The sequence below is a fragment of the Hyposmocoma kahamanoa genome, unplaced genomic scaffold (genome assembly GCF_003589595.1).
Source record: "Hyposmocoma kahamanoa isolate Upper Pololo Valley unplaced genomic scaffold, ASM358959v1 98794, whole genome shotgun sequence".
NCBI lineage: Eukaryota > Metazoa > Arthropoda > Insecta > Lepidoptera > Cosmopterigidae > Hyposmocoma > Hyposmocoma kahamanoa.
Genome location: NW_020655683.1, coordinates 447 through 13966, shown reverse-complemented (window position 1 = coordinate 13966; position 13520 = coordinate 447). Strand labels below are relative to the sequence as shown.

General features: G+C 39.2%; 1 protein-coding gene across 1 annotated transcript; it reads left to right on the top strand.

Annotated features, from left to right (window-relative positions):
- Positions 1 to 11381: 11381 nt before the first annotated feature.
- On the top strand, positions 11382 to 12245 carry LOC113238908. Its single transcript, XM_026475756.1, has one exon. It carries the CDS (start codon positions 11382 to 11384, stop codon positions 12243 to 12245), a length of 864 nt encoding a protein of 287 aa, XP_026331541.1.
- The last annotated feature ends 1275 nt before the right edge of the window (positions 12246 to 13520 follow it).

The following is a 13520-nucleotide window of genomic DNA, read 5'->3' as shown; positions in this document are numbered from 1 at the left end:
AAAACGACACCCAACTTGCCGTTATTTGAAAAATCGTGCCCGCCATCTTGGATTTCGAAATGAGTATCATATTCGTAATGAGCACCCCCCCAAATACCTCCAAAACGATACCCACCTTACCATTATTTGAAAAGTTGTTTCCGCCATCTTGGAAAATAGAAATAAATGCTATATTCGTAATGAGCACCCCCAAATACATGGAAAATTATACCCACCTTGCCATTATTTGAAAAAACGTTCCCGCCATCTTGGGTATAGAAATGAGTGCCATATTCGTAAGTGGCACCCTCAAATACCTCGAAAATGTTACTCATATTGCATTTATTTGAAAGGCCGTGTCCGCTATTCTGAATTCAGAAATAAATGCCATGTTCATAATGAGCACCCCCAAATACCTCGAAAATGATACCCATATTGCATTTATTTGAAAGGCCGTGTCCGCCATTCCGGATTCAGAAATAAATGCCATGTTCATAATAAGCACTCCCAAATACCTCGAAAATGATACCCATATTGCCATTATTTGATAAATCGTGCCCGCCGTCTTGGATTTAAAAATGAGTGCCATATTCGTAATGAGCATCCCCAAATACCTTCAAAACGATACCCAACATGTGTTACATTGAATAAAAGCAAATGCGAGTTTGGAAAAACAAAAATCAACTTCCTCGGTTATGAAGTATCAGCAGCCGGTATAAAACCTACTGACGAGAGACCAGAAGCCATATCATATTACCCGAAACCACAGACCATCAAATAACTCAGACGCTTCCTGGGTATGTTGAATTTCTACATAGACTGCCTACCCCATCAAACCGAACTGCAAACTGATTTAAATAAGTTCCTGCACAACAAAAAGAAGAACGACGAAACCCCTGTCGACTGGACACCTCTCACCGGACAAGCTTTCAATAACTGCAGACAAAGCATATTGGAAGCCACCCTGCTATCACATCCAGTCGCTGGCAGTCCACTCTGCATGATGACCGACGCCTCGGATCGGAGCATCGGTGCAGTTCTCCAAATGAAGATCGACAATACATGGAAACGACTAGCCTTTCTTCTCCAAAACAATGAACGACACCCAACGACTTCACAGTGTATATGATCGCGAATTATTAGCAATTTACGCAGCTGTGAAGCACTTCAGAAGGCTAATTGAAGGAAATGACATCACCATCTACACTGACCACAAACAGCTAAGCGGGCAGACAGCAGCAGCGATACACCCCGCAGAGAAAGGCAGCTGCACTTCATCAGTCAATTCTGCACTGCAATCAAATATATACAAGGGGAAAATAACGCTGTCGCAGAAGCGTTATCGCGAGTTGAAGTGATAAGTTGTCCTTCGGTGATCGATTACATGAAGTTGGCTGACGATAAAAAATGAAGATGAAGAACTGAAGACGCTACATAAAAAACCAAACTTAAAGTTTACTGAACTCACTCTACCCGGACTGCAGCGACCAATCACGTGCGAGATTTCATTATCGACGCCCCGCCCATATTTGCCAACTGCATATCGCTTCGTTGCCCTCAAAGTACAACACGATCTCTGCCGTCCAGGCTTACGCACTACGAGGAAGCAAACAGCAGAAAAAATTTTCTGGCCGCACATGAATCAAGACACGGCCAACTGGGCAAGAAGCTGTATTGCGTGCCAGCGCGCCAAAATATATCGTCACACGGTCACACCAGCCGGCGAGTTTTCCCAATTGCAGAGGTTCGAACACATTCACATCGACATCGTCGGACCCCTGAAGCCATCAAGCGAGTACCGTTATTGCGTAACGATGATTGACCGATTCCCCAAGTGGCCAGAAGCCGTTCCAGTCCGTGACATCACCGCCGAGGTCGTCGCGAAAGCGCTGTACGACGACGGCTAACGAGTGATAGCGAGTGGTGGATAGCGAGATTCGGCTGCCCGCTCCGCATCACCACAGACCAGGGTTCGCAGTTTGAGTCGGCGCTATTCAAATCATTAATGCGCAAGTTCGGCATTACACGATTACGTACTACCGTATATCACCCTCAAGCTAACGGACAAGGCGAGCGATGGCATCGCATAGTTAATACAGCGCTTATAGTAAGAGGCACGACGACAGAATGGGCTCAAGAATTACCCATAGTACTACTGGGCCTACGTACTGCACTGCGAGCCGACAACAATCTCAGCCCCAACCTTAATAACGTACGGTGCTACACTACGTTTGCCGGCCGAATTCTTCGTACAATCGATAGCGAACAACGACGATTGCGAATTTGTACGGCAATTAATTTGCAAAATGGCATCGCTAATACCTACACAGAGCCGAAGCATGACACCTAGCAAGCTGTTCATGCAAAAGGATCACGCTACGTGTACCCATGTATTCCTGCGCAAAGACTCAGTCCGCCCTCCGCTGTCTCCACCATACGACGGGCCGTATGAAGTCTTAGAACGTAATTCGAAGTGCTACAAAATTCAGCTGCCACTGCGCACGGCCGTAGTGTCCACCGGCAGGCTTAAACCGGCTCACATCGACAGCGCCAATGGAGCCGCGTACACCATTCAGGCGTCTAACGTGATAATGACACAAGCTAGCCACGCCCCTCCTACGAGCTCAGCCGCCGCACCACCCGCTAGCGATCTGCCGCCGCCGCAACAATTCACTCCAGTGACGGGCGATCAACCTATTAGCATATCAAGATACGGCAGATCACTAAAACCCAGAGTACGCTTCGCTTGAAGGGGTGGCATCGCTGAGCGGACGTGTTGAGGAATGGCATTCATCAACACGTCCGCTCAGCGCTGCGCGAGCGTCGATTGACTGACGGCCCGCGGGCGCGCGAAGTATTTACGTGAGAGCGAGTGCGAGAGGCATATATATAGGCTCTCACTCTCTCTTATGTTTGGGGCGTACGATATATTTTATAAATTTTATATAAAGGTAGGGGCTGATTTCGAAATAAATGTTAATTGCGAGCTAGACATCAAGCGTTTCACTTCTCCAACTAACAACCCTCCGAGCATCCGCTACACATTTATTTGAAAAGTCGTGTCCGTCAACTTGGATTTAGAAATTAATGCTATATTCGTAATGAGCACCCCCAAATAACTTGGAAACGATACTCAACTTGCCATTATTTGAAAAATCGTGCCCGCAATCTTGGATTTCGAAATGAGTGTCACATTCGTAATAAGCACCTCCAAGTACCTCAAAAACGATACCCAACATGCCATTATTTGAAAAGTCGTTTCCGCTGTCTTGGATTTGGAAATAAATTCTATATTTGTAAGAGCACCCCCAAATATAAGGAAAACGACACCCACCTTGCCATTATTTGAAAAAACGTTCTCGCCATCTTGGATTTAGAAATTTATTTATTTATTTATTTGGGACAACAACAGCAACAATGATAGGTTACAAAAAATTAAATTACATATTACAAAGCCAATAACAGTTATCCTCGATTTATACATTAAAATAAAAACAGAGCACAGGGTGTCCATAAGCATGACAAATAATTATACAGATTATATACATACATATAATTGTGAAACAAATTAATTAAACTAAATACGTACACTTACATACAAACAATACTTACTATTCACAATAAAACTTAGTATTAATAATTATTATACACTATACCTACATATGAATACAATTTAACACTAAATCATAAATCATAAATACTTCTAACATTATAAAAATATCAAACTATAATTATAAAAGAAATGAATAAATAAATGAGCAAAATAAAATAAATGAAGTGAACCTACGCATCGCGTTTGAAAATTAATTCTTTAATGTTTGACTGAAAAGAATGCTTTTCATCTACAAAGAGATCAACGTCATAGAAATATTTATTGTAACCAGTAACTAATCTTGTGAGCACAGAGTTTTTGCCGTAGTTTGTGCAGTGAAATGGTACATGAAAAAGAGACGTATGTCTGGTACGACGGGCAGGCACTTGAAAACTTATTTGCTGTAATAAATCTGGACAATCCAAACGACCACTGAGTACATCAAACAAAAGACCCATATCCAACAACTCACGACGCTCCTGGAGACTTAACAAATTGTATGTGCGACAGATATCAACGTAAGGTGAATGATGATCGGTTAATCTATATTTATAATTCAAATGCTTTAGGAACCTCTTTTGGATTCGTTCAATTTGATTAATATAAACACTATAGAGTGGCGACCATATGGTCTTTATAGAACGTTCTATATAGAACTAGCATAGTCCAATATGCTACGGACATAATATGATGAATGCAATAATTTTAAAGTGATCGCACAATTAAACGAATGACAAGTTCGTAGAACAAAGCCCAAGTTCCTATATGCCCGGTTAGTGATACTGTTAAAATGATGAGACATAAGCATTTTGGAATCAAAATAAACACCCAATGTCCTCTCAATAGCGATGCCACTGAAATGGTACGGATATACAATTGGATTTATTTTACGAGTAAAACTTATACATTGACATTTACTGGCGTTGACTGTGATTCTGTTACTACTATAATAATTGTACAAATTGTTTAAATCTTGTTGTAATAGCTCACAGTCACCTGTGGATCGGACTTGCATGTAAATCTTTATGTCGTCGGCATAGAGCAAGTTCTTAGCGTTAATTATGTGATTATTAATATCATAAATATAGGCGTTGTAAAATAGAGGTCCAAGGTGTGAGCGCTGAGGGACGCCGGACGGATTGTAAAGTAATCGGACCTAAATCCTTCCAAGACCACAGCCTGAGAACGATTGGTCAAATAAGATCGCACCCAACGAAGTAAGTCTCCGTGGATACTAATGTCTCTAATTTGTGGAGGAGGATGTCGTGGTCCACACGATCAAAAGCTTTTTCGAAGTCAGTGTAGATCACATCAACCTGACATCTATTTTCCATTTCATTTAGTACATAATTTGCAAACACAGCCAATAATTAAAAAAACTTTAAAAAAAGTTGTTGAATGCTGCGGAGATATCCTCACCTTTGGTGTATTCTACGTTGTTAAGTGTGAAACTATTGGGATAATTCGACAAGCCTCTCTTTGATTTAACATAAGTCCAGAAATACTTAGGGCATTTTTTTATGAGTGTTTCGGCATTATTCGTGAAACGGTTCAAACATTGGTCCTGTACGCGGTGTTGTCTTGCTCTAAGTAACGAAAACTCATCATAATCTCACGGATTACAAAATTTTTCCATTTCCTGTGCATTCTTTCCTTTTCACGAATAATTTTGATCAAAGCTGGACTGTACCAAATAGGGTAATGTGATTTATTAGCTGTATAGATAGGTACGAACAAGCTAAAATATTCGTGCAACTTACTATAAAATATTTCAACGGCATTGTCAATATTGTCAGTTGATAATATATTGTTCCAGTCAATCCTCTCTAAGAATTGAAATGAGTGCCATATTCGTAAGTAGCACCCTCAAATACCTCGAAAATGTTACTCATATTGCATTTATTTCAAAAGTCGTGTCCGCCATCTTGGATTTAGAAATAAATGCTATATTCGTAATGAGCACCCCCAAATACGTCGAAAATAATACCCATATTGCATTTATTTGAAAAGTCGTGTCCGACATTCTGGATTCAGAAATAAATGCCATGAACACCCCTAAATACCTCGAAAACGATACCCAACTTACCATTATGTAAAAAATAGTGCCCGCCATCTTGGATTTAGAAATGAGTGCCATATTCGTAGTGAGCACCCCCAAACACTTGGAAAATGATACCCATAAAGCATTTATTTGAAAAGTCGTGTCCGCCATCTCGGATTTAGAAATAAATTCTATATTCGTAATGAGCACCCCCAAATACTTTGGAAACGATACCTAAATTACCATAATTTGTATTGGATTTAAAATGAGTGCCGTATTCGTAATGAGCACCCTCAAATACTTCGAAAATGATACCCATGTTGCATTAATTAAAGAAGTCGTGTCTGCCATCTTGGACTTAGAAATAAATGCCATATTCGTAACGAGCACCCCCAAATACCTCGAAAATGATACCCATATTGCACTTAATTGAAAAGTCCTGTCCGCCAATATGGATTCCGAAATAAATGCTATATTCGTAGTGAGCACCTCCAAATACCTCGAAAACGATACCCACCCTGCCATTATTTGAAAAATCGTGCCTGCCATCTTGGATTTAGAAATGAGTGCCATATTCGTAATGAGCACCCCCAAATACCTTGAAAATGATACCCATATTGCATTTATTTGAAAAGCCGTGTTCACTATCTTAGATTTAGAAACAAGTGCTATATTTGTAGTGAGCACCCCCAAATACCTCGAAAACGATACTCACCCTGCCATTATTTGAAAAATCGTTCCCGTCATCTTGGATTTAGAAATGAGTGCCATATTCGTAATGAGCACCCCCAAATACCTCGAAAATGTTACTCATATTGCATTTATTTGAAAAGTCGTGTTCGCCATCTTGGACTTACAAATAAATGCTATATTCGTAATGAGCACCCCCAAATACCTCAAAAGCGATACCCACCCTGCCATTATTTAAAAAATATAAATACCTTATTTTAAATTTTACAAAGAAAACATTCAAATTTACGCTATATTAAGTTTTACAAATTATTTTATCGAATGAATTTTTATTAAGTTCAATTTATTATTAATTGCTAACAGAAATTAGAATAAACTAAAACATATTAATTAGTACTGCAGTCTTATGTCTGTTTGGGATTTTTCATTAGAGGAAATACTGGATCCCAAACTGGTGGTGCGGAGAAACCATCTTCCCTGTTGAAATTAGGATGTTTTTTAATTTCAATGGCCTCTCGCAGCATTCTGAGTAGATAACGGACTTCTTTTGCAAGGACCTGGGGTTTGTCAAACTTCATTGAATGTGTAGGTTTATCCATGACATGCTCGCAGACTGCAGACTTGTTTACGCGACGGTGTTTGACATCAGCTATATGTTCTTTGACGCGGGTACAAATACTTCGCTTTGTTTGTCCAATATAAGAGAGATCGCACTCACAGTCAAGCTTGTAAACTCCTGCATCCTGTAAGTGGATGTTACATTTCACGGGTCTCAGGAACTGAGAAATCTTCCTCAGGGGCTTGAAATAGGTCTTGATAGATGCGCGCCTGAGGACTCTTCCGATCTTGTCTGTGAAACCTCTCACGTAAGGTAAGATGGCAGGTCTTCGCTCGACTGTTGGTGGTTTCACACGGGGCCTGCGGCATTGGCGAGGAATCTTCAACTTATTCGCATGTAGGACTTGCTTTATATGTTAAAGTTCCGCTGCCAGATGATTGATTACTGTCGCAGACACCAACCATGTGCTCTCTGAAACAAAGATTTGCCCACGGTAGCTAACTGGCTAGGATGGTGATGAGAATTACCATTGAGATACCTATCTGTATGGGTTTTCTTTCGAAATACAGTATGGCCTAAGGTGTTATTAGGATTTCTTTTAATTAAAACATCTAAGAAAGCTAAAGTACCACAATTCTCTTGTTCCATAGTAAATTGGATTTTAGTACTAAAAGAATTAAAATGGTCCAAGAAAGAAGGTATGCTATCTTTAGGTAATATTGTGAAAGTATCATCAACGTACCGTTTGAAAATCTTCGGCCTAGCTGGGGCCATGGGTAAAACTCGCTCCTCGAAGTCTTCCATGAAAATATCGGCAACAACGGGAGATACCGGGGAGCCCATTGCTATACCGTCAATTTGTAGGTAGAATTCATTATTGCACAACAGATAGACTAATGTTAGGCAGTGTTCTTTTTTTTTTGTTGTTACGACTTGACTATTCCATGACTGAAAGTCTTCTTACCGTTCCCAGTTAAATCTTGGTAGCGCGTTCTCTCGCGTGCGTTCACACACACATACTCACACACGTATACACACATATACCCATACATCTACATCACACACTTGGCTTCATAATTTTTGATTTGTTACATTTGTTTGTGTACCATTTAAGTATATGCCATAATTTTCACTTCGTGTGTAGTTGAGCCAGTAATTTTATATTTATAATCTAACAAAACCCTTTTGCCTTTTTTTCTCAATCACTTTTATTTTGATTATATTCTGGTTGGAATGTTCTGTTGGGTGAGTGCCTGGTGATCTGTAATACAGGTCTAGTAACCTAGTACGGACTCCAGTCTCTCACAAAGGCCGATTATGTAATTGTTAGTTATAATGTTTAAGTTATACCTTTGTGTTTTTTGAGAAAATAAATCATATATATTGTTGTTTTTATTGTTGTTCTAATAATTCTGCATATTCAATGGACATATTATGTTCCCTCAGCTTTCTACGTACAATTTCAATGCAGTCTTTTACTGGTAGGTTGGTAAACAGCGACTGAACATCAAAACTGACCATGGTGTCATTTGGATTATATTTGGATTATATTTGGTGAAATATGGATTCTTGATAATTTTGACATAAATTCAACAATTGATAGTGACATTTTATACAAAACAGTGACATTTTATACAAAACAGTGACATTTGTGAGTGCGTAATTATATTGTAGTGTAAACTGACATCACCGTAACAGGAGCGGTAAGAACGAATAGACGTTCATTGCATATCGTCACGACATAAGTGGCTGTACATTTACAAGATTTAATCTGCATTTTATTAATATGAATATATTACAGTGCAAAATTGACATCGCCGTAACAACAACGGTTTAATCTGCATTTTATTGACGTTATCGTTGACAGTATACACCCAGTGCAACAATGGAAGAACTTCTTGCTCGTCAAAAGAAGATAATAGAATCTATCACGACGATTCACAGGAATTTTAATAAGGATTCGTCCTCGAGAAAGACGGAAGATTACCTACAAAAAAGGGTAATCGCTCTTGAAAGTTTATGGGCAGAATTTGACAGCAACAATTGTCAACTTTCTTGCTCTGAATATGAAAAAAAAAACACATGATTACTATGTAAAGAATATCTACAATGACACAAAAAATCTTTATGACACAATACGCAACCTGCTTATGAACTACTTTCCCAACATGGAAAGAGCAGGTGTGAAGCTAGCAGCAGACGAGCTGAAGAGTGAGCAGAAGTCCAATTTTCGTGCATTACTACGCCAAATAAATAATATTGACATCGACAAAATAACAGAAAAATGGGAACTGGAGGATGAATTGAAAAGTTTGCAATCACGGTGGGAGAATATTGACAAATTGCATTTCAAAATTGCCAGCGTATCAAGCGATGGAGATAATAAGTATGAAGAAGAATATTCTGCTTTTGAGAAGAATTACAGGGACATGAAACGGCTTTTAAATAAGAAAATTTTATCAACTGTGCATCAATTTGAATCTACGTCAAAATCAGAAGTTCCACCGTTCCATGGGGACTATACACAATGGCCTACGTTCCTGGACCTGTATAAAAGCAGTATACATGACAACCCTTCCTTGACAAACGCACAGAAAATGCAGCATTTGAAGGGAAAGTTGAGAGGCGAAGCACAACGTCTCATTCAGCATTTAAATATATCGGCAGATAAATATATAACAGTAATTGAATATTATTATACCATCGCTATAATAATATTCAATTACTATTTACGAAACACACAGGAGTATTTCTTAACCAACGCAACGTCGACAAACAATCATCATCTGAGCTTAAGCGCCTGCATGACACTACCGTGGAGTGTATCCATGCTATCCACAATTTGGGCGTGGATACTGCTTCATGGGATCCCCTTATTGTTCATCTCTTGCTGAAGAAATTTGATCGTGTAACGAGAAGTGAATACAACGAGTCGCGGAAGGCGCCCCGTGATCTTCCCGAATTGGAGGAATTTACTTCATTTTTAGAAACCAAATTTATAGCACTTGAGCCCATACAGAAAAAAGAAAGAGATGACTGGTTGTCGCCGAAGCTAACAACGCCACATAACGCGAAAAAAAACTGATATACAATGGCAATAGATCGTCATATTATATGAGGGCTATGAATACAACTACAGCCAAGCCACGCTGTATTTTATGCAACTGCAATGATCATATGTTATATCAATGCCATAAATTTGAAAATTTAGCTTCTGACGCTAAACTGCAAGTAATAACTAAAAATCAAATATGTAAAAATTCGTTCGTCGTCGCGTAAACAAGTCTGCAGTCTGCGAGCATGTCATGGATAAACCTACACATTCAATGAAGTTTGACAAACCCCAGGTCCTTGCAAAAGAAGTCCGTTATCTACCCAGGATGCTGCGAGAGGCCATTGAAATTAAAAACACCCTAATTTCAACAGGGAAGATGGTTTCTCCGTACCACCAGTTTGGGATCCAGTATTTCCTCTAATGAAAAATCCCAAACAGACATAGACTGCAGTACTAATTAATATGTTTTAGTTTATTCTAATTTCTATTAATAATTCATAATAAATTAAATTTAATAAAAATTCATTCAATAAAATAATTTGTAAAACTTAATGTAGCGTAAATTGGAATGTTTTCTTTGTAAAATTAAAAAGAAGGTATTTAATTAATAACTATTGTAACTATAGTGAAAAAATAGGGTGGTTTGCATTAATATTAGACATAACTGGTTGAAGACTGTACCACCTGAGTCAACCGTGACCATGGGACCTGTAAAGGGCCCGAAACGTCGGTTTGTTTGAAAAAACAAATATACGCGATTTAAATCCGGAAAAATAGTTTCATTTCCTATGTGTAACAATCGCGAAAACCTAACAACTCGATATGTAAAAATTGTTTATACTTCCACGAGCGGAATGTATGCCGATCAAATAAGCGGTGCAAAACGTGCAATGGATTGCACAATACCTTGCTGCATGATGCGACGCATGACATAAAAACGAACGGATGGACTTCGCCATCAAAACCTCAACATCAGCACATGGCAAACAACGTGAAAAATAAAAATGACGAAATTTTATTAGCTACCGTGCAGATTCAAGTACGTGCTATAAACAATCTAATATTTCTTTCTAATCTAATCCTTGACTTTGACTTTGACTTTGACAATACATACATAAAATTGAGAGCACTTTAAGATCAGGGTTCACAAGCCACCCTTATAACTGAAAATGTCGCTCAGCGCCTTGGCCTACCCCGTCAACATGTGAACACAGCAGTATTAGGAGTGGGTGATTCGGCGAAAAAAGGCGAAGGAAAAATACAACTGCACTGCATGTCCATTAATGACAATTATAATTTTACTGCGGAAGCAATGATATTGACAAAACTTATAAACAATTTACCTCATTCAACATTTAAGAAGAATTATCATCATAACGAACATATACAGCTCGCCAATCCTAGCTATAACGTTACAAAACAAGTTGACATTTTGCTAGGTGCAAACATTTACTCCCGAATAATAATGAGCGGGTTGATTAAAGGATCTGAAAATCAACCAATCGCTCAACAGACAAAATTAGGGTGGATTTTGTCTGGACCAGTACAGTCACCGCTTCAATGCAGCGTGGAGATCAATAACATTGAAGATATCTCTGCATATTGGGAGGTGGGAGAAATAGCGATTGCCTCTATCGCAATGACCAGAGAAGAGCAGTTTTGCGAAGAATTATACGTCAAGATCACAAGGCGTCTACCAGATGGAAGATACGAAGTCCGTCTGCCCTTAAAAAATAGTTTTGAAAATGAGCTCGGCCAATCTAAAGCCTGGGCAGCAGCACAATTTAAACAGTTGGAATCACGTCTAATGAGAAATCCACATCTGCGTGACAGCTATCAAAAATTTATGCACGAATACGCAGATTTAGGGCACATGATAGAATGCAAGGAGCGCAAAGAGCATATGTGTTACTTGCCACATCATGGTGTATATCGAGAGGAGTCTACCACTACTAAACTTTGTGCAGTTTTTAATGCATCCTCGCCAACATCTAAGGGAAAAAGCCTCAATGATCTCATGGAGTGTGGCCCGAAACTACAGAAAGACATACAAGATCTTTTACTTAGATGGCGTATTTACCAATACATATACACTGCAGACTGTGAAAAAATGTATAGGTGTATACTTCTACAAGAAGATCAGCAACATTTGCAAAAAATCTTATGGAGAGATAATCTTGTGGATATGGACAGGCTGAAAGAATATCAATTATGTACAATTACATATGGCATGAAAGCTGTGCCGTTCTTAGCTATGCGCACTATGCAAGAATTAGCATGTGATGACAAAGAGAAATACCCATTGGCTGCTGAAGTGTTGCAATGCTAGTTTTATGTCGACGATTTGCTCGGAGGGAACCGCTCTCTCTCGGATGCAAAAGAAGTTCAACAACAATTAATAAAAATGTTCCAAGGTGCGGAAATAAACCCGACAACAATGGGTTTTAAAAATGCAAACTCAACAAAGGCGTTCGGGTTACAATGGAGCCCCGCCACTGACATGTTTACTTTCCGTCCAATTGACAATAACAAAACAAAGACAACCAAGCGAACACTTTTATCACAAATCTCCAAAATATTTTACCCATTGGGGTGGCTATCTCCACTCTCAATAAGAGCCAAATTATTATTCCAAAAACTTTGGTTAGTGACAATGGAGTGGGATGATAAAGTTCCATATGACATTTTGAAAAAATGAAACAAACTCAGTGACGATTTGCAGAACGTTGACAAATTTCAAATCCCAAGATGGGTTGGTAATATTCACGCATCAATAGAGATACACGAATTCTGTGATGCGTCAGAACAAGCTTACGCAGCAGTGATTTAAATAAAAATCACAAATGACATGAACGAATCAATTGTTAGAATATTCTGCTCTAAAAGAAAACTTGCACCACGGAAGAATACTTTGACATTACCACGATTAGAACTGTGTGGCGCTCTCCTGTTATCAAAACTAATGTAGAAAATTTTGAAAGCGTTTCCACACACTGACATTCCAATATACGGAGGGACGGATTCCGTAGTCGTACTAGGTTGGCTTCAAGGAAAGCCGTCTCGTTAGAAGGCGTTTGTTGCTAACCGTACAATAGAAATCCTTGACATTATGCCAGTTTCGTGCTGGCAACATGTGAGCTCAAAATGACAATGCAGCTGATTCCGCAACTCGAGGCCGCTCTGATGGAAAGGACCTGCGTGGACCAAGAAACCAATTTTCAAAAATGACGTCGACGACGTACGATTGACATGCCTCAGATTGAGATGAAAAACGATAATATGCACGACAACGGTCGAAACTTCTGACATTATTGAAGAGTTATTACATAAACATCACTCGATTATGCATATAGTAAGAGTGATTGCCCGAATCTCACGTTTCATAAACATTGTGCGTCACCGCGTGTCGTCGCGACTACAATTGTCAAGACCGCAACATGACACCGAGGACATTAGCCGCGATGCACCTGACAATACGAATTACCTAACAGCGAGTGAAATAAATAATACAATACAATACAATACAATACAGTACAGTACAGTACAGTACAGTACAGTACAGTACAGTACAGTACAGTACAGTACAGTACAGTACAGTACAGTA

Bases quoted from the DNA above. Each gene is read 5' to 3' on its own strand.
- LOC113238908 (XM_026475756.1), top strand. From the start codon at position 11,382: ATGAGCGGGTTGATTAAAGGATCTGAAAATCAACCAATCGCTCAACAG.